General features: G+C 47.8%; 1 protein-coding gene and 1 long non-coding RNA gene across 2 annotated transcripts in view; one reads left to right on the forward strand and one right to left on the reverse strand.

Moving 5' to 3' along the window:
• LOC146592475 (uncharacterized) overlaps nt 1–511 on the reverse strand; it is a 104,057-nt gene extending 103,546 nt beyond the window's left edge. The window contains exon 1 of the long non-coding RNA XR_014896573.1: nt 468–511. This is a non-coding gene — a long non-coding RNA (uncharacterized LOC146592475). The remainder of the gene's footprint in view (nt 1–467) is intronic.
• IGFBP5 (insulin like growth factor binding protein 5) lies at nt 1–24,562 on the forward strand. Its single transcript, XM_085310969.1, has 4 exons — nt 1–415; nt 19,005–19,231; nt 19,410–19,529; nt 19,979–24,562. Exons 1-4 carry the CDS (start codon nt 85–87, stop codon nt 20,108–20,110), a joined length of 810 nt encoding a protein of 269 aa, XP_085167095.1. The 5' UTR covers nt 1–84; the 3' UTR covers nt 20,111–24,562.
• The last annotated feature ends 426 nt before the right edge of the window (nt 24,563–24,988 follow it).

Consider the following 24,988-nt stretch of genomic DNA (forward strand, 5'->3'; position numbering starts at 1 on the left):
GAAATTTTTTGAAAGAGAGAGCGAAAAAGAGCGAGCCGCCTGGCCCCCCCCCTCCCGCGCCCGTCCCGCAGCATCCCCGCCGCGATGCTGCTGCGGCTCCTGGTCCTGCTGGGCGCTTGCCCGGGGCTGTCGCGGTGCCTCGGCTCCTTCGTGCAGTGCGAGCCGTGCGACGGCAAGGCGCTGTCGCTGTGCCCGCCGCCGCCGCTGGGCTGCGAGCTGGTGAAGGAGCCGGGCTGCGGCTGCTGCCTCACCTGCGCCCTGCCCGCCGGGCAGCCCTGCGGCGTCTACACGGAGCGCTGCGCCCGCGGGCTCCGCTGCCTGCCGCGCCAGGGCGAGGAGAAGCCGCTGCACGCCCTGCTCCACGGCACCGCCGTCTGCCTCAGCGAGAAGAGCTACCGCGAGCAAGCCAAGACGGGTGAGTGGTGTCCCCCGCCCCGGCCTTCGCAGCGCCCCGCGGCCGCTCCCACCTTCCCGGCTGCCCTTCCGTCTGCCCGGCTCCTCTTCCATGCCCCCTCCTCCCCCCTCCCTCCGCTGCTTTTCCGGCTCTCCGGGCCCTCTTCCATGGCCGCCGTTGCTTTTCCCTCTTTCTAGCTACTTTTCCAGCTGCTGCCCGATTTTTTTCACACACACACACACACACACACACACACACACCATGGTTGCTTTTCCATCTTGCCAGCTACTTCTCCATCTTTTCCTTCCCACCCCCCCCAGCTGCTTTTCCATGCCTCTGGTTGTTTTTCCATCTTTCCGGCCACCTTCCCATCTTTCCGGCTGCTTTTCCACCCCCCACAGCTCCAGCCACTCTTCTATGCGCCTCACTGCTTTTCTGTCTTTCCAGGTGCTCTTCCACATCCTTCACCATTTCAGCTGATTTTCCATCTTTCTGGGTGCTCTTTCTCCCCCCCACTCCCCTCCCCGGGCTGTTTTTCCGTCTTTCCCGGTGCTCTTCCATGCCCCTGTTTGTTCCTGTAGTCCATTTCTCCATCCATGCCCTGGTTGTACCTCCTGTTGCATCAGTTAACAGCCTCTTTCAATCACTTCCCCTCTGATACCTGGGTTGCCCCATTCCACACGGAAAGGTTTTCTCCCCCACTCCCCAGATGAACCCTTTTGGTCTCAGCTGCATCCCAGTTCCATCCTCCCTAGTTGCATCCTTCTAGCCCTTGATACATCCCAATTGCATCCTTTTTGTCTCTCCTGTATCCCGGTCCCCACCCTGTCTCTGATCCCCTTTCTCCGCTGTACCCACGACCTTGCTCTGAGGACCAAGATGGACTCTGCAGCCTGAGATGAAAGGGAGCTTTCTGTGCAGCCCCCCCCCCCCCTTTTGCAGCCCTCTACCCTGTCCCTAAGACCTCAGCCAGCCCAGGGATTTGTTGCTGGCAAATTCAGCCTCCCACTTTACCCCTGTGGTTGTTGCAGCCTGCTCTTCCCAGCTGGTTGCTGCTGGAGGTCTTTGTTGGGCAATGGATTTTAACCCTGGGAGGAGAGTGAGCAGGTGCAATGAGGACAGTGAAGCCATGAATGCAAAAATAATGAAGGTGATGATAATCCAAAAGAATATATTAAAAGCAGTCATGAAGGCTGGTGTAGTAGCAGCAGAGCAGAGCAAAGCTTCTGAAATCTTCGCCACCTTTCACGTGACAAAAACGTGAAAGAAAGCACTCCTTCACTTTTGCACTTGCTGAACTCCCATGTCTGGATACTGTAGATTTTGCAGGGACACATTCAGTCTGCTTCTTCAAATACCTGTGTATTTCTGTCACCACATGAAGGGAAGGCAGGGAAAATGTCTCTGTGTCCAGGGGAGAAGGGGAACTAATTTGCAAAAAATAAAAATAAAAATAAATTCCCCACTTTTTTTTTTCTAGGGGAAAAAGTCATTTTTGCTTGTTAGCAAGCTTCTGCTTATACTAGCTCAATGGGAATCCATTCCTCCTTTCTAGCACCTAATAAATCTTGCTGCTTTTATTATTTTTCCCCTTTGCTGCTTACAAGCAGTGGTCATGTTGTTATGTTTCATCCTGTAGAGCAAAACTGAATTCTGTGTCTGCATATATATGTATATGTATAACTTCCCCCTCCCTCCCTCCAAATGACAAAAAGTGTCCAATCTCTTTTAAAATCATCGAGAAACCACAAAGCTGAGCTTGGTCTTCTGAAAGGGAGCTGGAAGGGGTAAGGGTTAGGAGGGAAACCTGTGCAGGGTACTGTGGAGTGTGGAGGGTAAGACCGGAGCTGATTTCCTATCTTGGAGCCCAAGAAACCATGCAATAACCCACTCACAGTAGAACTATGCAAAATATCCCCAAGCTCGTCATCTCCAGTGTTTATTTATTCTGCATGTATGTGTGCATTCAAGAGGCTGGCAGTGTGGTCGGGAAAGCAAGTTATGCAGCTGAAACGCAGTGGTCACTGCAAGAGCACGGCTGATCCTTGGGCATGTAGCGAGGGTGCCCCTTGCAGACAGAGAGTCTTCGATCTTGGCTCCCAGTGTGAATCTCCTTTCTTTCCACCTCACTTGCTCTTCCCAAGGAATCTGGTCCTTTGACAGGTGTTTTGGGTTAATCCTTTGGCTGGTCCTCTTGTAACATGGTTGGCTTTTGATTGCCTTGGGACCACGAGCATCCTTTGGATGACTAAGGAGAGGAATAGGAAAGAGATTGCAGGTTTGTTGCAAACGCAAATCCCCAGCACCACCTGCACTTCCAGTTTGGACTCCCCAATTGCCACAGAGGGCTCTTTTCAACGGGTTTGTCTGCAGCCAGGAAATGAGTCTCAATTGGAAAGGTTTTTTCAGGAAGCCATGGGAGACCAGCAGGCTTCTCTGGAGATTTATGAGATTGCAAAAAGAAATAAAAAATAAATCAGGAATTCCTGAGGATGGGAGAGGGAATAACTCTCTTGGCATTCGACTGGTAGCATGTGAGAATAAAGTATATTTTCATAGGCATGTTACTAAGCAACGGAGCAAGGAAAAAAATGAAGTTTGACTTGAACTTTGTGGCCTCTGCCAGTTTGGCCAGCAGTGCTGGGACTGTGTGCTGGGGAAGCTGGCCTGGCTGTACAATTTATCAGTGACCAAAATTGGCCCTAAGCTGGAAACCGCAGGGAAAGAAKCAGCACTCTGCAAAACAAACTATGTGACAGTGGCAAGGACGAGATCAAACTGCATTTCTGTCTATTTCTGCTCTTGCACTGGCTCAGTTTAAATCACAGATGCTTTCCTCCTTAGAATCATGGTGGAGACATAGTAAGTCGTATTGCAAGAAAGCCCAAGGCTGGGAGGCCAGACTTGGCTTTTCCATGGACCAGGTGTTTTATGTGGTAGCAAGCTGCTTCCAGGCAGTGTGCCTCAGTTTCCCCATCTGAAAATTGAGCATAGTGATATTGAGAAATACTGGAGCTGCTGTGCAGGATGTGCTCCTGGTTTGTGAAGAAGTCGAAAAATGAAAACAAATTCAGGATTTAAAAGGCTTTGGTAATACTCATTTTAGGTAGACTAATGTGTAGATATTGACAAGGACACAATAGACACACTATCTTTTACCAAAAGCCAAATATCACTGCTGTAGTTGACATTCCTGGTAAAAACCATGAATGAGCTTCATTTATGGCACAGGCTTCAGGATCCTGTTTTTTTTTTTTTTTTTTCTGTTTTGCTTGGGTTTTGTTTGAAATACACCACTTCTTTCCATCTTCCTTCCCCATGCTCTGCCAGACTTCCTCCTGCTGAGACAGCAAGGTCAGGCTGAGCTCTGTAAGRAGAGGAGGGCACAAACTGGAGCCTGCTGCCCTAAAAAGGCTCATGGAAAAACAAAGGTTGTCAAATATTTCCTTCTTCCCTCTCATTCCTTCTCTCTTTCTAGAAAGCAAACAAGACTTGGCAAGTTTCCTTGTGAAACCATGAGCCAATGATAACCAGAAGAGAAGTGGGGGGGAGCACAGAATTAGTGCTAAGAAAATCGTCTTTGCTGCGTCAGCTGGAAGTAGGCAGAGGAGAAGTGCTGAGGGAGCCCAAGTTTCCTGCTTTTCATATTCGATGTAGTCCTTTATCATTGCCTGACTTATTTCCCACCTCTCTTTCTCCTTATTATGCTCTTTCCCTCGCTGTTTTGGCACCTGTGACATAGGACTAGGTTTTACAGGCACATGGCAGCTGTGGGAGAGTGGCTGGGACGTGGTGGGGCAGGTGGGCAGCTCTACGCCAAGGCTAGGGTGCATGGGGTTAAAGCCAAGGGTGAGGGTTAGGGCAGGGGTCATGGGAGCAGGGCACTTTGTACACATCGGGCTACAAACACGTGTTGTTCAAGGAAAGACCCATCTAATAACAAGTGGCAAGTCCTTTGTGTGAAGCGGAGCCATTTAGCTCTCAAGCTGTCCAGGTGAAAGCTAGTTAGCAACAGGCCAGGAAAGCCTTGGCTCTGAAACAGGAAAATCTCAAATTTTCTTTTGATCTGAATTTTCAACAACAATAACAATAAAAAAAAGACGGTAAAATCCATCAGGTGCCAGCAAGAAAGTTGATTTTTTTGTGGTGAGTGTCTACAGGAGAGGGAGGGATGGAGTGATTCAAACAGGAAAGGAGAGGCCTTGGCTGGAAAGATTTTTCGGCAGCCTGGTTTCTAAGGAGGGAGCAAGAATATTAAGTAGTTGATCCAAATGAAATTCTTGCCTGGTGCTAGCAGAGTTCACTGGAGAAAAGACGTGGCTCTCTGTGTGTGTGTGCATATGTGATAGACTAGATCCTGACCACATGAGCACCACTGTAAATCTGGACTGACTCCAGGTAAATCAAGGGAGCTCTTCCAGAGTTCGTACCACTGTAACTGAGAACAGAGGCTGACCTTAAATGGGAGCCTCAGCAAATCTGAGGGATACTAGAGGAAGACTGTGAGCCTGCTCGTGTCAATATTTAAGCACGAGCATCCTGTGCTCAGATGACTGTTGTGGTTTTGGCATGTCAATCACATGAATACAGTCATGTGTGACTGGAAGCCTTTGCATGTCTGCGGTGTGAGTTATCCCATCCCACCAGACTCAGAAGAAAGGGGCAGGAGAGCTTGGGCAGGTTCTGTGCAAGCCAGCTTCAGCCCCCTCCCCTTTTCTTTCTGTTGCCTGGTTTGGCACGTGTATGTCAGTACAGCCAGGGAGGAAAGAGAGAAGGAGAGGCGGTGAACAGACTGCATCCCCATTCCTGGCAGCCTGCACACATAGCACGGTGCTCTGCTTCCTCCTAACGTCCACTGGAAGTTTTACTCACACTGGATCAAAATGCTTCTCATGCTTTTCAGTTATAAGCATGCCTGACTGCATCGAAGATCTAGGAGCAGCTGCAGGAATTGTTGTAGCAGTAGTGGTTCTAGTGTTCTTCGTTCAAACTGGAAGGGCTGGGAGCAATCTGGGAAGGGGAGGAAGAAGGCTCAGCCTCTGGGCTTGTTCCTCTTCTGCTCAGCTGCAAAGAATAGTTGCATGTCTTACCTGTGCCATGTCACAGAGCAACTAACAGTCCAAGGCAAGGCAAATCTAATCTGTTCCCTACCAAGCACTCAGTAGTGCAAGTTGAAGGTCAGACATAAATAAAAGTAGAATTTGGCTGGAACACACCTGTCGCTCAGTGTGAGCTGCTTAGCAGCAAGATTATTATGCACAGAAAAGATTTGCATGTGAACATATGCACACATGTGCCTGTGTTTACACATCCACACACACCTGCACAGACATTTCATGTGTGCAGAACACGCATGGAGCATTTTTGTCTCTGAGAGCAGAATGGTTTCCAGGCAGCACACACAAATCTCTCTTTCCATTCAATAGTTCTGCTTCCAACTGGCACATCAGTATTTTGACATAAAGATCAGATAAGGTAAAGACCAACCTACCCTATACTCTCCCACTGACAGCTGAAAAATAAGATGCAATAACTGAGCATATCAGACAACAGGATACAAGAAAAGAGGTAGAGGCAAGATACTCTTTGACACCCTAGCCAGCTGCACAGATCTGAACTCACACAGTGTTTGAACATGGGTTGTTCTTTCTGGATAATCTAAACCAGTAACAGTTAAATGCCCTGTTGGCTTTAGTACCTAGAGATATCCCAGTGAAGGTTTAGACAGGTTACAGCTTGCTGGAGAGCAGTCAATCTACCTCAGACAAGACAATGTCAAACAGCAGGGCTGGAGGATGCAGACATGGGGCCATGGTGTCTGGCAGCATCAGTAGAGGAGAAGATGTCAGGATACAGAGGAGCATGGAGCCTTGCAACTGCTCTTTGCTCAGCCAGCTACAATTGGCATTTGGAAAAAACAGAGACAAGAGCTGAGATGGGAAAAGATCACAGCTTGAGATATGGCAAGCCAAGGACAGAAAAAACAACCTCTGTTATTGAGGAGGGAGAATCCTCAGGACATGTGATGCATATAGAGGTCAAAGATGATCCAAAGAATTTGACGTGGATGAAGTAACTGGCAGCCTGAATAATGACCACATAGTTATTTGTAAGGAGACTTTTTTGCAGGTGGAAAGACCCATGTTCTCTCTTTATCCTCAGGAGAGGTGTGGCAAAATGCAGCTCTACCAGTGAGCGGGGGGAGAGAGGACAAACTGTCTCCCTTGCATTGGGGTTTCCTAAGACTGGGATGCACCACTTTCATTTAACAAGAGCCTTCATGCCAAGGTCTGCAGTGGGGTTGCGAGCAGAGCTAGCAGTAGTTTGCAGACCAAGCTGGCCAGTCCCAAGCCCTGGGCCTGCTCAGCGTGAATGCTTGAGATCACTGGAGGTCATGTCTGATGCATCAGCCTATCCTGGAAGGGTTGCATTGCATCTGGTGGTGGTGGAGTGAAATGCCCCACCTTTTCCCCTTTTCCCCTCTACAGGAGACTCTATTCCTTTAGCTGTGTAGCCAAGGCAACTCCCAGCAAGATGTTGTTTTTGAAGTGGTTCTTTGATGCTAGTGATCTAAGGGGACCCCTTAGTGTTTATGTCAATCCGCTAGCTCACAGTTAATCCCAGCAGGAGCAGGCATAATGTATCTGCGAAAATTTGGAACTCTTTATGGTTTGATGTGGGAAATTTACACACAAGAAAGCCATTTCTCAGCATGTTTTGGTGGATCTTCTGTCTGTTTACAATGTTTCCACAACAAGTGTGCTAAGTATCTATCAGTCCTTATCTTATGACCAGTAGCATCTGGCTGGGGGACCACACCTGCCTAAAGCTAAAGCTGCAGAAAGGTCCAAGCCTTCCATGGGTGCAGAGAGACTCTGATCAGCAAGCTAAACTTGAAGAGGCATCTTAAGTTTATGCTTGTGGAGTCAGTGGGCATGTCTTGAGTGTCTTTACATAAAGCCTTGCTCTCTATTCCCTTCGTTGATGACTCCTGTCATCTTCACAGCACTTTTCCTCATGTCAACACCCTCTGTTTTGAAACTGCCTCTTTCACGCAAAATATAAAAATGCCTTTTCAGCACCATCTCAGTGAACTAACAGGTCGTTTCCTAATTCCTATTAGCCTTGTAGGGCTTGATCCTACAAAATGCTGAACACTTTTTCTGTAGGCCCGGAGGCCCAGAGCATCATACGTCTTTGGACATTTAATTCCCTCAATAGGAGCGAGCTACTTCAGTCTTCTAATGACCATGAGGTCAAAAGCGCAAAGATGCTGTTGACTGCGGTAGGATTTGAAAGCTCTTAGCACCTGTCTGCCTTGAGGACTGTTATTGCAGAGTTTAGTTTGTTTTCATGTTGGATGGACACAGCTGGTCCACAGATGGAGATAATTGTTATGTTGATAGAGATAACTGATCTGGTTGCTAATTAAGGGCAATAAGGTAATCCTGATAGGTATTTAAGGAAATGATGCCCCCCCCCCCCCAACTAAACAAGAGAGTGAAGGTATCTTGAAGGTAATTTGGGTGCGGGGCAAAGTTGGCCAGTGGTTGTAATTCTGTTTTATAAAACTAGTAGAAATATTTTTTGTTTCCAGCTTCAGGTGGTATTCATCCTCTGAAGTTAATTAAATCAACAAACCATTTTATTGTTCATTCTTAAGAAATTTCATGTTATGTATTGGGCTAATGATGAGGATCTAGTAGTTAAATAAGCTAGTGGATAATCAGAAAGGCATGGACTGCGGGTAGCTGTCTTTGATTTTCTAAATTACAGGAGATGCAGGGAAAAAAATAGAGTTTTATTAGGGACAGATTACATGTCTTACCTGACTAATGGTCATAATAGACATACATGTGGCTAGGACAGTCCCTTTGTTTTCATATGTGACTCCTGCTTTCCTGAAGAAACAACAGAAATAAGTGAAATTTTACTCCTTCATTTTCTGGTCATTTCAGCATTTGCTCTTCAGTTTTCTACCAACAGAGGTGGTCTAAGGTTTCAGGAGGAACAGTGAAGCACAACAGGGAATTCATAATTCCAGAAAGGCTCAGGACTTACTACAAAGGGTGGTCAGTTATTTCTTGGAGCTTCAGATGGTAAAATGGAGGTCTGCACCATTTGCTCAGTGCAGATTTTTGATTTTTTTTGACATTAAAAAAGCAACTTTTTCTCATGTTGAAACAAAGGGAATCCGATGTTGTGTGCTGTGGTTCAGTGTAGGAAGGAGAAGTAGCTGGGAGAGACAAGTATCAGACGTTGAGTTCTAACTTGGGCAAGTTTTTGCTTAACAATATTGTCAGAGTATGAACATCAGCCTTGTACATGTTTGTGATACTACTTACATGAACTTTTATTTACTTCCTGACAGAAGGACTCATTTACAAAGTGGAAGGGAGTCCTGAGGGCAGAGGTGGAAATCTCATCACTCAGAGCTCTTAAAAGTTGGGTTGGATGGTACGTGTGATGATGTGTCATCTGGTACTGACAGAGATGAGCAATGGATGAGCTAACAGATCTTTTCCATCTGGTATAAGGCAGAGCTTTATAAGTCAGGCTGAAGGCATAGGAATTAATCCAGGCTAGTCTGGGAGTTGCAATCACAGTTGCACTTGTGAAATATTTGCAGTGTTTGACGAGTTGTTCTCCAGCACCTGACACAGATGCATCTCCAGGCTCTACCTGGTATGTCTCATCTCTTGCACGGGTACAAGGGGCTCAGTTTTCTTGGCTATCTCAATTAGTGGCTTCTCTTTAGAGGATGATGACAGAGACCCCCTGGGAAAATAAGTGGAGATGGATCTTGCAATGAAAACTTCCAACCTCTACTGGGAGCAACCTCTCTGACTCAGTTCTAGTAAGCCTGTTGTAAAGAGCTTCTGCTCTTTGGATTCAAAACCGTTATCAAAAGGAAAAGCCGCCCTAACCCATAAGAAGTCCAGAAAACTTAGTGTAAACTTTAATAGCTATCTCTTTGGTAGAACACCTCCTCAGGATCATCTCCTTTAACACAGATTTCTCCTTAGTAACATATTGTTCTTAGGGTAAAATGGTACAGCATACACAGTGATATCTCAGCCTTTGGTGGTCTTTGAGAACACTCTTCCTGGTTATGGATGTATTTGTAAGGCCTTAGCACATGCCTCTGTTATGATTTGTCACATTGGGATTTCAATGATTAAAATACTGTCAGTTTTCTGGAAGTGTTCTACTTTCAAGCTCAGGTTTCCTGAAATCCCATGTATAGTGAAACTCATCTTCAGCTGAGTTTTAGAGAAAGTTTTGCATTCTCTGTGTGGATCCTATCTATTCATCTTCCCTGGTGACATTTCCTCCATCTCTGCTATTGAACTACCTTCATCCTGAAGAGTCCTCCTTGTCCTCTTTTTTTCCATATAATAATGATACTTATATGTTTTAGGGTTCTCTTCTGACCCATCACACCTTCCTAAGGACATAGCAGAACTTTCTTCAGGTGATCTCTTCTACCTGGTGGCCAGATGCTGGGCAGTTCAGACTCTTTTGTTTTCATTCAGAGGAACTGAAGGCGTGTTTCTTTTCCATGAAGGGTTTTCATCTCTTTTTGCCACAAATAAGTCCTGCAGAGACACTACCAGTACATGATTTTATGGTGTTTGTCAGGAACTACTCCAAACTTTACTCACCTTTGCTTTCAGTTAGGCAGAAACAGTTGTACAGTCTTTTTTCATGAGTCTTAGTTCTATGGCAGTGTGGTGAGGTTTTTTGCCTTCTTTATTACAACTGATAGAAGCCACTAGCATGGATTTGTTGGAAAAGATGCAAGGCTAAGAAAGACTGAATGATTTCATCCTTTCCAGGAAGGAAAAATATGTTTTGGTTACTGTGATATTGCAAGATGATTTATTTAGATTTCTCCAGATCACTTTTTCAATTCAACACTCAGCTGCTTCTGCAGTTTCAGCATATGGGATGGGGAACATCTGTAGTCTCCAGATGATGCGAAGGAAATATGTTTTATCTTCTTATCATCAGTGGATCAGCAACAGGAGCTTCTTGGTGTAAATCTGATCTTGAAATACTTCCTTCCCTTCCACTTGCCAGTTCAGTTCTCTGGAAAATAGTTTTATTCAGGAAATGTCAGGCTAATACAAGCAGCTATCCAGAGACAGAGTGCCTGTAATATTGCAAGACTGTGTGCATCAGCATCAGTTCACTGAAATGGAAATCTGCTTATAGGAGGGAGAGACTCTAGAAAGCATCTTAAGTGTTCTACTGGTTGGATACTTTGGGTTCCCTCTTGCTCAGAAATAGTTATCCTTGGGAACCTCAAGTCTCTGTCTACACTGCAGGTTGACTCCAGTCCCTCACCTAGGACTTGATGTGCCTACAAATGCATTGTACACCCTCAAGTCTGTGTTAAGAACTGACCTCAGCCAGATCTGGGAGCTCTCTGGAGAGAAAGAGACAGGTCAAAGACAATGCCACTCTGAACCCTAGTTCTTGTTTGTACACTCCAGATCATCAGGAGCAACCCAGCCTACTAGCTAATATTCTAAGCCCAATGGAGCCTGCAACTAGCAATATGTAGAGAAAGAACCTGTGTCAAGGAGCTGCCCATCTCTAAACCTGCTTTTTTCTTTACACTGGATTGTCACTTCCAGAGCAGGGGGAGGGAGGTGGTTATTTTGCGGCTGCAGAAAGGAAAGGCAGCTCAGGAAAGTATCATTTGGCATGCAACAATGCAAGTCCTTTCTTATGTTTCCAGCTCCCATAGTCTTACCTCTCTCACCTCTGTGGCATTTGCTGGCACTGTGAAGAAGTGGCATTGACCCAGATATCTGTTCCTACAGATAGGCCCTGTGCTTCCAGAGCAGACCGAAGGGTGCTAAATGAGCTTCTTCCCTTGAGAGCTCCCTTCCAATATGATGGGCCTGCATTTCTCCCCATCTGGCTCCACGTAAGGACATGAAGGTCATCAGGACAATGATCTGCCTTTCCCATGAATCCTATGTGAATCTGAGGGCAGCCCAAATGCCTGATGTTCACATTCTACAAGTGAGCCCTGATCTGGTAGGATCAGCATTCATAGCTTTCTGGAGAGGAGACATTAATCTGTTGAGAAAGAGCTGGTCTGCTAGGCTAGTTCAGTAAAGCTCAAACAATAACTTGAGAGAAAAAGGCCATTGTGTAGCACATCCTTCTGCCATCTGTCCCCATTTTCCAAGCCTCACAAGTCATTTCTGACCTCTTCCCTTTGCTTTATAAAATGGAGATAAGTCTTAAATGAGGGTTCAGTCCTGCCAGTCCACTGGCTGCTTTTCTGTCTCCTCTGAACCTGGCCCTGTTGATCCGTAGCTTTCTTAAAGTACTTGGGACAAGAGAGTGAGATCTCAGTAACTTTCACCCTGCTATTGCAGGAATATAAGGTTTGGTGATGCCCCAATTTTTTTTTTTTTTTTTTTTTGTTTTTTGGGGTTTTTTTTGGGGGGGGGGAGACTCATGAGAGCTTGAGTGAGTTTTGGGCTATGGCCTATGGACTGTTTGAATTCTGCTGTTACAACCTTCATAGGGGATTGTGCATGGTTGGGCAAAGTGGGCATACTGTGGGCACTTTGCAATCCTTTGTCTGCTAAAGACTTCTTTGGGGCCACTCAAAAATTTGCAAATTACAAAGGTTTCAGCCTTTGGCAACAAATGAGATACCTAATTCCCAGTGGAGGAAATATTCCCAGTGGTTTCCTTACTACTGTACCTGTAAAACTGTTTGGTTTTTACACTGCCTCTCATGAGAGCTTTATCCCAGGCTGTGAGGAGACCAATATGGAAAAGAGATGGTGGGTTTTATCTTTCTTAACATCAGCCATTCAAAGGTCTAAGTGAGACCGCTAAAGTCACAGGAGGAGAAACTGGGACCTCCAGAGATAGGCACTGATTTTACTGTGGAACAACCTAAGCCAAATGATGGGTAGGTCACAGTCTGGAGGGCACAATTATCTCTCCAAGTAACTTAGAAATGTAGTTTAGCCATCTTGTGAAACCCCAAAGCCTTTATTTTAGCAGATGGGTGTTATTTGACATTGATCAATCATAAATGCCTATTGCGTATTACTGGGACTTTGGGGAGGTGGGGTTGCAGTCAGCAGAAGTTGTCCCTTCCAAGCAAGGCTGCTGTTTTTCTGCCCTTCTTGGTGTGGTGTCTCCTCCCAGTCTCTCATCGCCTGTGAGCATCACCAACATGCTCTCCTGCCAGTCCCCACCAGACCAGCCTCTCTGGCCTACCACTGAATCCCCACCAAAGCACAAAAGTTCGTTGAAAGTCCAAGGCACGTTGCAGCTGGCTCTCTTGGAGCCAACGCCCTAGGTTAGCAGAGGAACTGGCCGCAGCCTGCATCCCAGGCTCTGGCTGCTCCTCCTTCAGCCTGTGCCAAACAGCCTCGAACTGGACAGTCGCTGTGGCTGCCTGACATCACGGCCTGATATCACCAGGGCGGTGGTGTGGAGCAGTGACCCCCCATCCTCGGGTGTCATGCCTAAGCTGGCTCAGCAGCCCACCCCCAGTGCTCTCATTCTAATGTCACTGCAGCCAGGACACTAGGGGATGTTCTCTGCTGCACTAGGGGGCTGAGCCTGCCTGCAATGGAAATGTAAATGAGATTTTCTTCRTTAGGGCAGTAAAAGCTCCGTTCTGTCTGGACTGATCCTTGTGACCCCTGGGGAGCCGAGGAATGTTTTTGCTCAGTTGTGCACTCCAACTGCCAAAGGGCGCGAGATGAGATGACCCTCCTCCCTTTGCATCCCTCCCCTGCCTGCATTATCTCTTCCCTGCCTGCATTTCAGGAATGCAAGCACAGCATCTGTTCCTGTGTGCTGATGAGGCTAGAGGGGATTGGGGATGGGTGAGATTTTTAATTTTGCCTTCGTGGTCACAGGTTCAAGTCCAGGCTGGGGAGAAGCTTGCCTGCCCATCCCAGGAAATTTCAGCATCAGTTAAGCATGTCCCCTCCACCTGAGTGGGGCAAATGGGAGAGAGGAGATAGGAGCTAGGGGTGATGTACAAAGTAGACTCTTACTAGCCACTGACTTGAGAACAGACTTCTTGGAGAAGATCTAGTCTTAAGAAAAATAGGGACATCTCTAAGATGATTTGCAAGGGGAAGACTGTTTTCAGGACACCGACGGGCACGAACATTCTTCCTCTCCCAGCCGCAGGGAACCCTGAGAAGTTGCTTTCCAGTGCCCGGCAAGAAACAGTACCTTTAAGGATGGGGAAGTAAGGAGAAATGGGAAGAATCTGACCCTCAGGCAGGTATGGGGAGGAGAAAACAAACATTGCTTTTCAGTAATTATTCCTGCTGCCTACATGTGCATTTTCAGTCCATCAGGCAGACGTATAAAGCTAGCATGAGACTGCGCAAATAATGGAGCTGCGATAGATAGGATTCTGCAGCTGGTTGTACCAGGGAGTTATGGTGAAACTAGAAGGGAATGCGTGGATCTGGTTTTGATTAGTGCTTAGGGGTCCCAGTTTAAATGGGAAGTCTTTCTTTCAGTCCACGTGGAAAAATTTCTGCCTATTTTCTCTAACCTTTCCCATAAATCCTTTCCCTTCCCTGGCACCAATGTTGGCTGCATATGTCTCTGATCCTGAAATGTTGTCCCTCCCCCAAGAAAGAAAGTCAAGGTGTCAAAAATCACCCAGCCAGTTTTGGAAAATGCAGCATTGTTGTAAACAGTGATGGGACAGAAACTGGTCAAATATAATTGTTCCTTGAGCCCAAAATCACAAGGAGAACATTGGAAAAGCAGGGTGGGGGTCACTCGCAGARTCCTGTACTTTAGAATATTCCTTTTATGGCAGTACTGGGAGGTGACACCTTTTCCAAGGGGTAAATTCACCACCACTGGAGGGCGGAGATACTGTACATTGTTACACTGCACTGTTTAACAGGTGACACTTCCTACTCTAGAAGTGGCTGTGTTTCAGCTGTAGGTAATGTAAGCCTTATTTTCCATCTTACAATGAACACCTCAGAACAGAGATGGCCTTGTTGGAGGGCAGAGGAAGGACTGGACAACTTCTCAAGGTCTCCACTAGTGATATTTACTGTCATTTCTATGCTAGAAGTTTCACCAAGATCCCCATTACATCTTTCTCCAACACCTTTCTGCTCAAAAGGTATGTTATGTTAGTGCTCATACTGTAAATAATAATAATGACAGTAATCAAGAAGGCTGTTTATTGAGGTCACAGGCAGTGGTTTTACTAGTCCTTCTTAGGTGCACATGGCTTTTCCAGGTTTTTGAACAGGACAGCAAGTCCTCTAGCAGCCTCTGGATGTAACAAGCATGGATTATTAGTAGCAGTAGTCAATAGATACTTTTCCTACCTTCCTGCCAGAAACCAATGAAAAGCTGTAACAAAAATTCAAGACCTCCTAGTCAGTTGCAAAAGCTTCCTGCTCTGTTCTGTAATGTAAACAGGTGGGAGGCTGTGTTCCCACACACCCTACACCCGAATGTGTGTACACACACACACACACTCGCTCACTCACTGTGTGTGGGCCTCAAAGAGTCTGGAGCACAAAAGCACCCAGGCTGTGTTTTGACCTAGGTGCAGGAAAAGTGCCCAGGCTGTTCTGGGCAGTATTTGTCAAGGACAGCAGGCATCCTTACAGGAGCAATTTTCAGCTTTCTGGAAACTATGCCCAGTACTTCACCACTCCATGTCCCTTTTACACTGGCAGGGTAAGTGGGGTGGAAATGGCTTTTGGAGAAGAGGCCTTACTAGGGACCTTCTCGCCAGCCCTGAACTGAGAGAGAACACTATGCTCTCAGAGCTTAGGTCAGAGGACAAGACATACTACACTAAGGATATTTTTTGCCTCCCAGGACCTATGGGAGCCTGTATGAATTAGGACATCATTAACAGTCCCTCTTAAGAGCAGTGAGATGTGCAGGCTGGATTCCAGACAGTCTCGACCCTTTCCCCAGGTACTGCAGCACCAGGATCAGACATGAGGCCATGCGATGGCTCTGAGTTGTGCTCAGTCCCATTAGGCTCATTTGGGGAAACTGGGTGTTTCTCCCACAGGCAGCTGCTCAGGAGCAGACACACAGTGGTGCCAATTCTGTTACCCCAGGCTGGCTCATGGCAGGCAGATGGAGGTCAACAAATAAGCTGGCAGGTGAGGAGAGGCAGGGGAGTCCAAGGTTTTAAAGGTGCTGATGTGCTGCTGGTGTGGGTGTCTGGTCCTAGTTTTATTGGGTGACTGGAGGTTGATGTCAGTGAGCAGGCCAGGAGGCAAAGAGAGGACTGGGGACAGTGTAAGCTGCACTGGTGCTGCATAGCCCAGCTGAGAGGCATTGCACCCTGCCTTACTCTGTGCTGTGGTTGCACCAGGAGGGTCTCTCAGTAGCTGCCCAGAGCTTATCAGCACTTTGTGCTTTGGAGACATCTGAGTTTGTCAAATTGATTGGTTATTATTAGGAAATGGACAACTGCATAGGCAGGGAYTGCTTCAGCTTTGTTGCTGGGAGAAGTTAAGCTAGAAGTTGTCAGAGCGTGCACAAAGAGCTCAAGGGGACTGTGAAGTTCTCACTGGAAAAAGCCTAAAGTAGACCCTACTGCTGCCTCTTTGGATTTCCAGATGTGTATTGCCCCTGTGAGATCTCAGTATAACAACACCTGTGGCAATGATGCTGAGGAGCCAGCCCTTCTTCCTCTCTATACCAGCCTGTCCCTCAGTTCAACCAAATGGCAGACAGAGATGTCCAACCGGAGTTGTCTCTTATCGTATTGCTACCTGAGTGGGGACCTGGGCGTGCCAAGAAGTGGGAAGGGAGAGGATTGGTCCCAAATGCTTTCTGGCTCTGCAGAAAGATCTGGAGCTTGAGCAACCTTTGACACACACCAGCTCTCTGGTCCCTCTGCAGAGAGCTGGGCTCCTCTGTCTCCCATCTACCCTTGTCAAAAGGGCTCCACACTAGTCCCTGCTTCACAACTTGCTCTAGTTTGTTGGCAGCTTGCAGAAAGGAGAGAAATGKTTGCAGAGGCTCATGTTGCCGACCATAAAGGCAGACTGAGCCTCTGCAAATGCCATTTATACCATGAGTTCAGGAGACTGRGGACACTGCTGCTTTTCTGACTGAATCTTTGCCACCTCGCCCCATCTGTTTCTTATTGTAGGCTTGCCCAGGTAACTGTGCCTCTCTCATTTGTTATTGCAGAGGTAATGAGGTGCACCCTTCTCATTTGTTATTGTAAGGTTGCCTGCACCAGCGTGAATCCTTCCCATTTCTTGTTATTGTGAGGCAGGCCAGGGAGATCTTCCTGGCTTTGCCTTACAAGCCCCAGCAGTGAGTGCCAAAGGGAATTCCTGGGACAGAAACTGCGGTGAGTTTCATTGCTGCAGAAGGTGGCAATTTACTGGGAATGCCTCCACTCTCCTTTTCAACCTTGGGTTGCTGCAACACCTTATGGCAAAGGGTGCGCTTCTACTGCACATTGCACTGTCATTTCCTGGGGACAAGAACATTCCAGATTCCCTTCCCTATCACTTGTCCATCATTCCCTTATAATAGATAAGCCACCAGCTGAGGGCACATTTTCTTTCTTACTGCTTCTTTCTGAACCTAGTTTGCTTGCCCATGTGGGTGGGCTGTGCTCCATAAGCTTCTCCTGCTTTGTGCTGCATTCTCCAGTGTGAGCTTTAGCACCACGTAATGGAAGAGCCTATTTGTAGCAGGAGGACCCTGCGCGAGTCTCTTCTTGGTGACATAAGGTACTTCCCTCCTGGTGTCTTGAATGATTTTGAGTCCTCTAGCAAGAAAAAAACAGGCACATGAGCATCAAGAAGCAAAATTGCAAGAGAATTCCATACAGGGGAGACGTGCAGGTCCCAGAGATGATACATAGGGTTACTTACATTGCTCTGGGCAGTTTGGAGGGTGCTGAGTCTAAGATGCTCAAGGAAAGAGTAATAAAGGGCTGCCTCCCAAATGCTCCTGTGGGAAACTTTCCAGTTTTGCATGTGCGTATTTGGGAGCTGGGAGAGGGCAAGTTTGCCTTGAGAAAGAAGGAGGGGAGACTGATAGCCATGGCAGGCTAGGGGGCCCCAAGATCARCCTCTCCCCTTGGCCAGCTTCAAGGCCACCACACTAGATCTGTGTGACAGGCCTCTGCTGCCTTCTGCCACCAAGGAGCATGTCCCCCAGCCAGGCAGGATTTGTTAGGCATCCYTGAGCTGCCTGGCTGTGCAGAGCCTTCCTTTTCTGCTCCCATCAGGCTGCAGAGCCCCCATGGGCTGCGTCTGGGCTCTAGAGAGAAATCAATCTGTAGGGAAACTCCTGGCGGCCTTGGGGAGGATTTGTCAGCTTTTATTTTCAGCTTGGAATTTTCAGCTTTTCCTTTCAGCACCATGCAGTTTTACTTGCAGTGATGATTGCAAGGAGGGGCAAAATTGCTGCTTTGTTATCTTTGCTGAGGGTTCACAGGAGGGGATGGGAACAGGCTGGGTTCCCTACTGGCCCAACACCAACCTGGCATTATCACAGGCCAGTTGGAACCAATGACTGGGAGACCAGGAGCCTTGAGAGCTTAAAACTGTATTCAAATTTAGTCCAGAAATAACCCTCTTTCACTTCAGTGGCTGTATTAAAGGTCACAAGTCAGCCAAGTTTAGATTGTCACCAGCTCTCTCCTATATATAACCATGCAGAGCTCCTGATTGCATCCTGTCAGTACAGGTTACACTGGGCTGATTGGAGGGAGTATATAAAAAGGGAACTGCAGTGGGTAGAGCTTAAAAACGCTCCTCTCTTCCGTTTGGCACCAGTGGTCACGGTCACAGTCAGATAGCACTGCTCTGCAGTGTTACCCTGGGCTTTGCCAACTGCTGAGTATATGCCAGTGAACCAGGGCTGGTTTAGTCTCACAAGCATGGGTCACCCTGGCACAGGGGCTGCGAACTGAGGGCTGTGGAGACTGCAGTGGGTGTGGGATATGAATTTGCCACTTAATCCTCCTGCCATTGCTGAAGAGGGACCTTTCCACTACATTTTGTATATCCTCTTGTCCTTTCTGGGTATAGGATAATCTTCCTATCGGTCCTTCTCCATTGACACATTGTAAATGATAGTGGCTTGTAAGTAGGAGCCTGTCCTAGACTCCTGACTCCTCCGTGCTCCCAGAGGCCTTCCTCTTCTGTGTTTGGGGTCACGTAGAGCCACACCACATCCCACACAGTGGAATAAAAACCAGGACCTTAGGCAGAGGCTGGGAAAAGTGCTTTCAAAGAGAGCATCTTTGGGTATGAGAGCTGTGTGTGGTGCACCCGCCAGCTGCTACAGTCTCTCCCTACCAGCTGACGCATGGGCTGTAGCTCAGATGAATCATTTTCTTCCTGCTGGAGCCTTGCTGGGTTGTATCAGGAGTGACATCCTTGGCTTTCTGAGAAGGGAGTTGTAGAACAACATGCTGAGTTAAATTTATGTAGATCTTATTTGATCATTAATTCCCTTCCTGCCTAGTGCAAAGATATTTTCTGGAATCAGGTAAGAGGGTCTCTGTTTGAAAGCAAGGCTGGTCAGCTCTTGGAGAACTGATTGTTTGATATCTCTTCCCCCCCAGAAAGAGAATCCCGGGAACACGAGGAGCCAACCACATCTGAGATGACGGAAGAGACCTACCCACCCAAGGCATACCGGCCCAAGCCTGGGCGCCTCTCTGAGCTCAAAGCTGAGGCTCTGAAGAAAGACCGTCGGAAGAAGCTGACCCTGGCCAAGTTTGTAGGCATGGCAGAGAATACAGCGCACCCACGTGTTGTCATCCCTGAGCTCCGGCAAGAGTTTGAGCTGGTGAGCATCTGTCCCTCTACTCCTTCGCGATGAGCCAAGGTGCTCTCATGGAAAAGCAGGCTGCAGGAGGGTTTTGCCCCCTTAAAGAATGGATGCCGGGACATTTGCAGATCGGCGCTTGTTCAGGGCCAGTTGGGCACCTCCTGAGTCTTTGTGTCTCCCTTTCTCCACTTGGCAGGGTCCTTGCCGCAGGCACATGGAGGCATCCCTGCAGGAGCTCAAAAGCAGCCAGCGAATGGTCCCTCGGGCTGTTCACCTCCCGAACTGTGACAGAAAGGGCTTCTACAAGCGGAAGCAGGTAAGAACCCCATGGGTCCCTCCCAAAAGCAAGACAGAGAAGGGCAGGGGACAGAAGTGCCCCATGCTTGGAAGTTTTTCACTGATGCTGCTGAAAATGGAAAGGCTGGAGGTTTTCCTTTGCTGGGCTTATGAGGATGTTGCTGTAAGCCAGACGGCACAATTGGTTGTGAGTGGCCCTGCTAACAGCTTGAAGCCTGGTCCTGACTAAAAAGAGCATCTTGAAGGACATGGCAGGGGGGGAGATGGAAAACTCAGATTGCCTCAGGCTTTGAAAGCAGCAGGGATGGAGATGTGGTAAAAGCAGAGAGTAAGAGCTAGGCCCATCCCTAGAGGACTGCACTGCTGCAGTAACAGAGGCAAACAGTAGGGCTGCTCCTTAATCTCAGCAGGAGAATTACACAGATGTTGTGGCAAGTTCTTGATCTCTCCCCTTGGATATCTCCTCAGTGCAAGCCATCCCGAGGCCGGAAGCGTGGCTTGTGTTGGTGCGTGGACAAATACGGCATGAAGCTGCCAGGGACTGATTACCTGAGTGGAGACCTGCAGTGTCACGCATTCGACAGCAGCAATGTGGAGTGAACTTGCACCCTCTCCCTCTGCCCCATCACTACCCCAGGCTCCCTTCCAACCACCCCTCCGCACCTCCCCATGCCCCAGGACTCCGATTCCTTTCATCTCATGTAAGAAGAAAAAAGAAAAGAAAAGAAAAGAGAAAAGGAGAAAAGAGAGGGAAGAAAAGAGAAAAACCCAGAAGAAACTGAGGACTTGGAATCTACAGCAGCGTCTTGACAACAAGGACTTAGCAAGGAAAGGACAGAGCCAGAGACAAACCAGCTTCGGCCACTCTGCCATCCTGCGACTGCCTGTGCCGCTCCCCAACGCCACCTGCACCCCTCTGCTACAGAACAGAGGTCACGCCAACGTAGGAAGCTCTCTGGTTGGTGATTTTCTAGTATGGGTTGTGGGCAGAATTTTTTATTTTTTTTATTAGCTAGTTATTTTGTAAATGGTCTCGAGAGGAAATCGTGTGGTGAACAGCATTTCCCCTCCTAACTCCAGTCCACTGGAGTTTCCTGCCCACATCACTGGGACTCACTCAAGTCGATGGGATTTCCTTCTCAAACGATTGCCCCGGATCCAGACAGATTCTGACAGCATCACAGACCAGGCAGCAGTGTAATGGGAGGAGGAGTCAAATGATTTGCTTTATRTCTGGAGATGAGCCGGGGAGGGAAAAAGAGCTCCTGCAACAGCACGAATACCTGACACAAAATATTCGTGGACTTTAAAAAGAAACAGTCCGGAAAGGAAACATACTTCTCAATTCAGTTCCTCTTGAATGGGAGGTCAGAAACTTTATTTGTGGACAAGTTGGACTCTGAAAGTTATCCATCCAGGTGTGGAAGCATTTGTTGCGTGCATGTGTTTGTGTATGTGTGTGAGCGTGTGTGTGCACAGATGTGTCTTTGCCTCCTTGCAAAACTTGCCTCAAAACTGCTGCCCCAAAAAAAGAAATCTGCTGGACTAAGCACAGGAGCAGACTTAGGAGGTATATCAGGGCCCTGCGAACATTGAGGTGTGCATCTGAACTAATTCCACAGATAGTCATCAGTATCCATACGTAAGCGTGTGCATGTGGGGACAGGGGGATGCGGCCAAAAATCTTCACCGCCCTTTACCGCCACAAGGAAGACCAGCTATGGAGCCTTTTCTTATTTTTTTTGTCACAACTGAAAAAAAAATCATTTGCTCCAAGGGAAAAAAAAAAACACTTTGTCTTAGATTTTTTTTTTTAAAGGCTTGTTTATAGCCTTTCCCATAGGTTGGAAAATGTCGATCTCCATCCTTTTGTATTGAGATACTGCTTACATGTTTGCCACAGCTGACTTCCCCTCAGCCCCATCTCCCCACCCTGTAATCATATCCTTGCAATGAGGCCCTCAAGTTTAACCCAGGATCCAGATCCTTGTTTAGTGACAGCAGCAACCACAATGCAGAGACCCACTGACTCAGGCCTGCTCAGACTGCCGTTAGTTGCCTTCCTGCTTTTCATTGTTTTTATTTTTTTGTGTTCAATTTTGGGACTATTTTCTCTCATTTCCCCATGACAAGGGTCTCTGCTAAGTTTATGTTTGGAGAAGATCCTGCAGCAAAAAAAAAAAAAAGAAAAAAAAAGAGGAAAGAGAGCAACACCCTGCTTCGGAGATGTATGGGATCTGTGCGTTGTCATCTCAGGATACAAACTTGCATGCACCAGGAACAGTTGCTGACTCAACAAGTCTTGAGAGTAATGCTGGAAGAGATGGGCAGGACATCTCCTGAAGACCGTGCCACCAAAGGATGCAATGTGCAAGCTGGTTTTCCTCTGGCCGCCTTGCACAGCTACCACAGGAGGCCACGCTGTGTGCTGCACACTGGGAAGGGCAGGCAAGGTGGTGGGCAGTTGCAACAGGGCTAGAGCCAGTGTTCCCTGGGGTGTCAGGGAAGTCACAAGGCACTGGAGTAGAGTGTGGCATAATCTGCCTTTGCTCTGGATCAGAGGAAGGGTTTCTGTTCCTTCAAAAGCCCTTTTTAGCCTCCCAGAGCTGAGTGAAAAGGCAGGAGTTTCCCTAGTTAAGTGAGTCCCCACTAGTGGGGCTAGGACAAAAGGACTCAGGCACCAAGGAGCTCTGGTGAAGGCTCACCTCCATTGCTTGGCTGTGCACCCTCAGCAGCCTCTCAGGGCATGGTTTCGGCTCCCTTGAGCAGGGCACATTGAACAGCTTTCCTGCCTCCTGCTCACCAGGCTCTAGTTCAGGTGGGCCATGGACCACCAGCATCTCTCTGTGGGAGCGTGGCCCCAGCAAGATGCTTTCTTCAGATTGGTTTTGTCCAAGGAAGAACAGGAGCAGGAGTTAAGGAAAACTTCTTATTTCCCGTGCTGATGTCTTCACCTCCTTGGCGTGGAGCAACAGGACCATGAGCAACTGCAGCTGGCCACATACGTCTGCCCTTATAGGTCCCCAGTTGCTCTCTCCAGAGTCACAGCAGGCACTAAGTTTAACCAAGAGACTTCCACAGAGCTCTGAGCCTCAACACAGCAGGGGACATTTGGAGGTGGGCCAAAGGCCTCCTTCCTTGCCAAAAAGAAGGGAAGTGCCACCAAATGCAGATCTGGCTCCCTCCAAAATGTAAGAGCAGGGCAGACTGCCAAGCACCTTGCTAGAGGGGAGCATCACCAGTGTGTTTGGGCAGGGGGAGGACCCTTCCAGGCTTTGTCGGGCTGATGGAGCCCTGGTCTATTCAAAAAGGGAGGGGGGGAGTTAATGATTTGATGATGGTGGGATGAAGAATGGAGGTGAAGAAAGCAAGTGGAGAAGGAAGAGGAGCCCCGAAGAACYGCAAGGGGGGCTGGGGGCTGCAGAGCTACTATCACAAACACTTCCTGTCTCCTCCGCTTGCTGATCCCACGCAAAACCTCCTGACTGTTACAGGCCAGTACCACCTTCCTCCAATATTCTTCCTTTCTTTCTTTCACCCTCTTATTCTCACTCGCTCTCTTGCTTTTTTTWAAAAAAAAATTGTTTGTTTTGTTGTTTGATTTCCCAAAACTTGAAAGCCTTTGGCTGCAGAGGAAAGAGACATACTGCCTGGTGGCCACGGGCTCATGGGATGGGAGTGGAGGAGGGAGAAGGCACAGCAGCTCCTCTTGGGCCTTGTATTTTGAGGGCAATGCTTGGAGGAGAGGATTTCAGCTCATGACAGCTTGCAAGCTGATGCTAGTGGTCACGCAGTCAAACTGTGGGCCTGGCAGTGGTCTCCTGATGTGGACCACTGCAACACCTATGGCAACACGGGGAGCCAAAAGGAGGGGGATGCAGGATGACTCCCTGAGTGTAGTGGGGCTACCCTGGGCATTGGCAGATTAGGTGCCTGTAACCCCCTGCCCTGATATAGCTGCCTCCAAAGTCATCCTCACCACTCTCCCAGCCAAGCTTCCCACTGCTTTGCCTAAAAAGCAGGTCTCAGGTATGGGCCCTGCAAGCCTACAGCACTGACATCTCCCTACAGACAGCCTCCACTCTCCAAATCCAGGGCTGAGACAGCACTGCTGGTCCCATCCCCACCAATGTGGCTGTGATGAGGCCTCCTGAGGAAGAGGAGGCAAGGAGGTGGCCATACTGCCCTCTCTTCTACCTGAGCCACCTTTGGCTCTGCCACTGGACCATGGTACCGAGCAACTGTGGTGAGAACTTCCTGCCCACTCACTCTTAAAGGCTCCCTGTAAGGACGAGGCTGTTTGAAGGCTGCACTAATATATGGGACAGGGGTTGGACTGAGGGAAGGACTGGCTTCTGAAATGGTTCACTAGCTCCCGGGATCAACAGCAATGAGGCGCACTGTTCTCAGGACTTCGTGGTGGATCAAGGAGCCTGTTCTACCTTTGCGCTGAGAAAAACGGAAGGGGAAAGATTTGGGAGCCCAGGCACACTTAGGGGTGCCAAGGCACATGGGGAGTTGCTGGTGACTCATGAGTCAGCAGCCACTTGGGAAGGCACAGGGCTTGGGGGTCTTCAGCCATGGCCTCCTCCCTACAGGCTTTTGTACCAAGTCAGATATGGGTCTGAGAAGGAGAGGAAAAGGATCGAGGAAAGTGAGGACAACCTTTCAACCAGACCTCCCAGGGGAGCAGCATTAAGCAGCTGGGTTATTCCTCATCTGTACTGCAGTGGACTTTGAAAACCACTAGTACAAGAGCATTTTGCACTATTTCTCTGCTCTCCCCCCCCCTTTTTTCCTACCCTGCCTTTTGAAGACTCTCTCTTTTTTGTTGTTGGTTTTTTGTTGTTGATTTTTTTTTCCCAAATGGAGCATTGTATATTTAACAATTGACAATTCACCTCACTTCCAGACCGCTGTCCTGGCCCTGGCTAGGAACCTTATGTACTGTGCTCCCTTCCCTAGCCCAGCCAACAACCCCATCACTGCCACCGGGACAGACGTCACCATCCAAGTTACCTACCATTATAACACAGTTGTTAACACACCAGATTCCGAGTTTCCTGCCTGGTTTTTATCTTTAAGCAATACTCACTACACATTTTACGGTAGCTTTTTATAGCTTTACATACATACGGTAGCTCTGTTGTTTTGTTTTGTTTTGTTTTTGTTGTTTTTTTCCAGTAAACAAATACTCATAATCATACTGGTGGGAAAAAAAAAAAGCAGTTTGTGAAAAACTGACAATGGAAGAAGAGCTTAATGCTCTGTTTAGCATTTTGTACTTAAAAAAAAAAATCTCACGTTTTATTAAAAAGTGAAGATTGCTGTATACTATTTATTCAACTTATAATTTATGTTACTCTTTGATCTTTGTCTTTTCTCATGACAAAGCATTTATTTAATAAAGTTATGCATTCAGTTAGCTTGTGCTTGACCCTCGTGGAGTGTCTGTGTGCCGGGGGTCAGCAGTGAGTG

Source organism: Rhea americana, unplaced genomic scaffold (assembly GCF_003343005.1).
Source record: "Rhea americana isolate MKP2758 unplaced genomic scaffold, rheAme1 scaffold_33, whole genome shotgun sequence".
NCBI lineage: Eukaryota > Metazoa > Chordata > Aves > Rheiformes > Rheidae > Rhea > Rhea americana.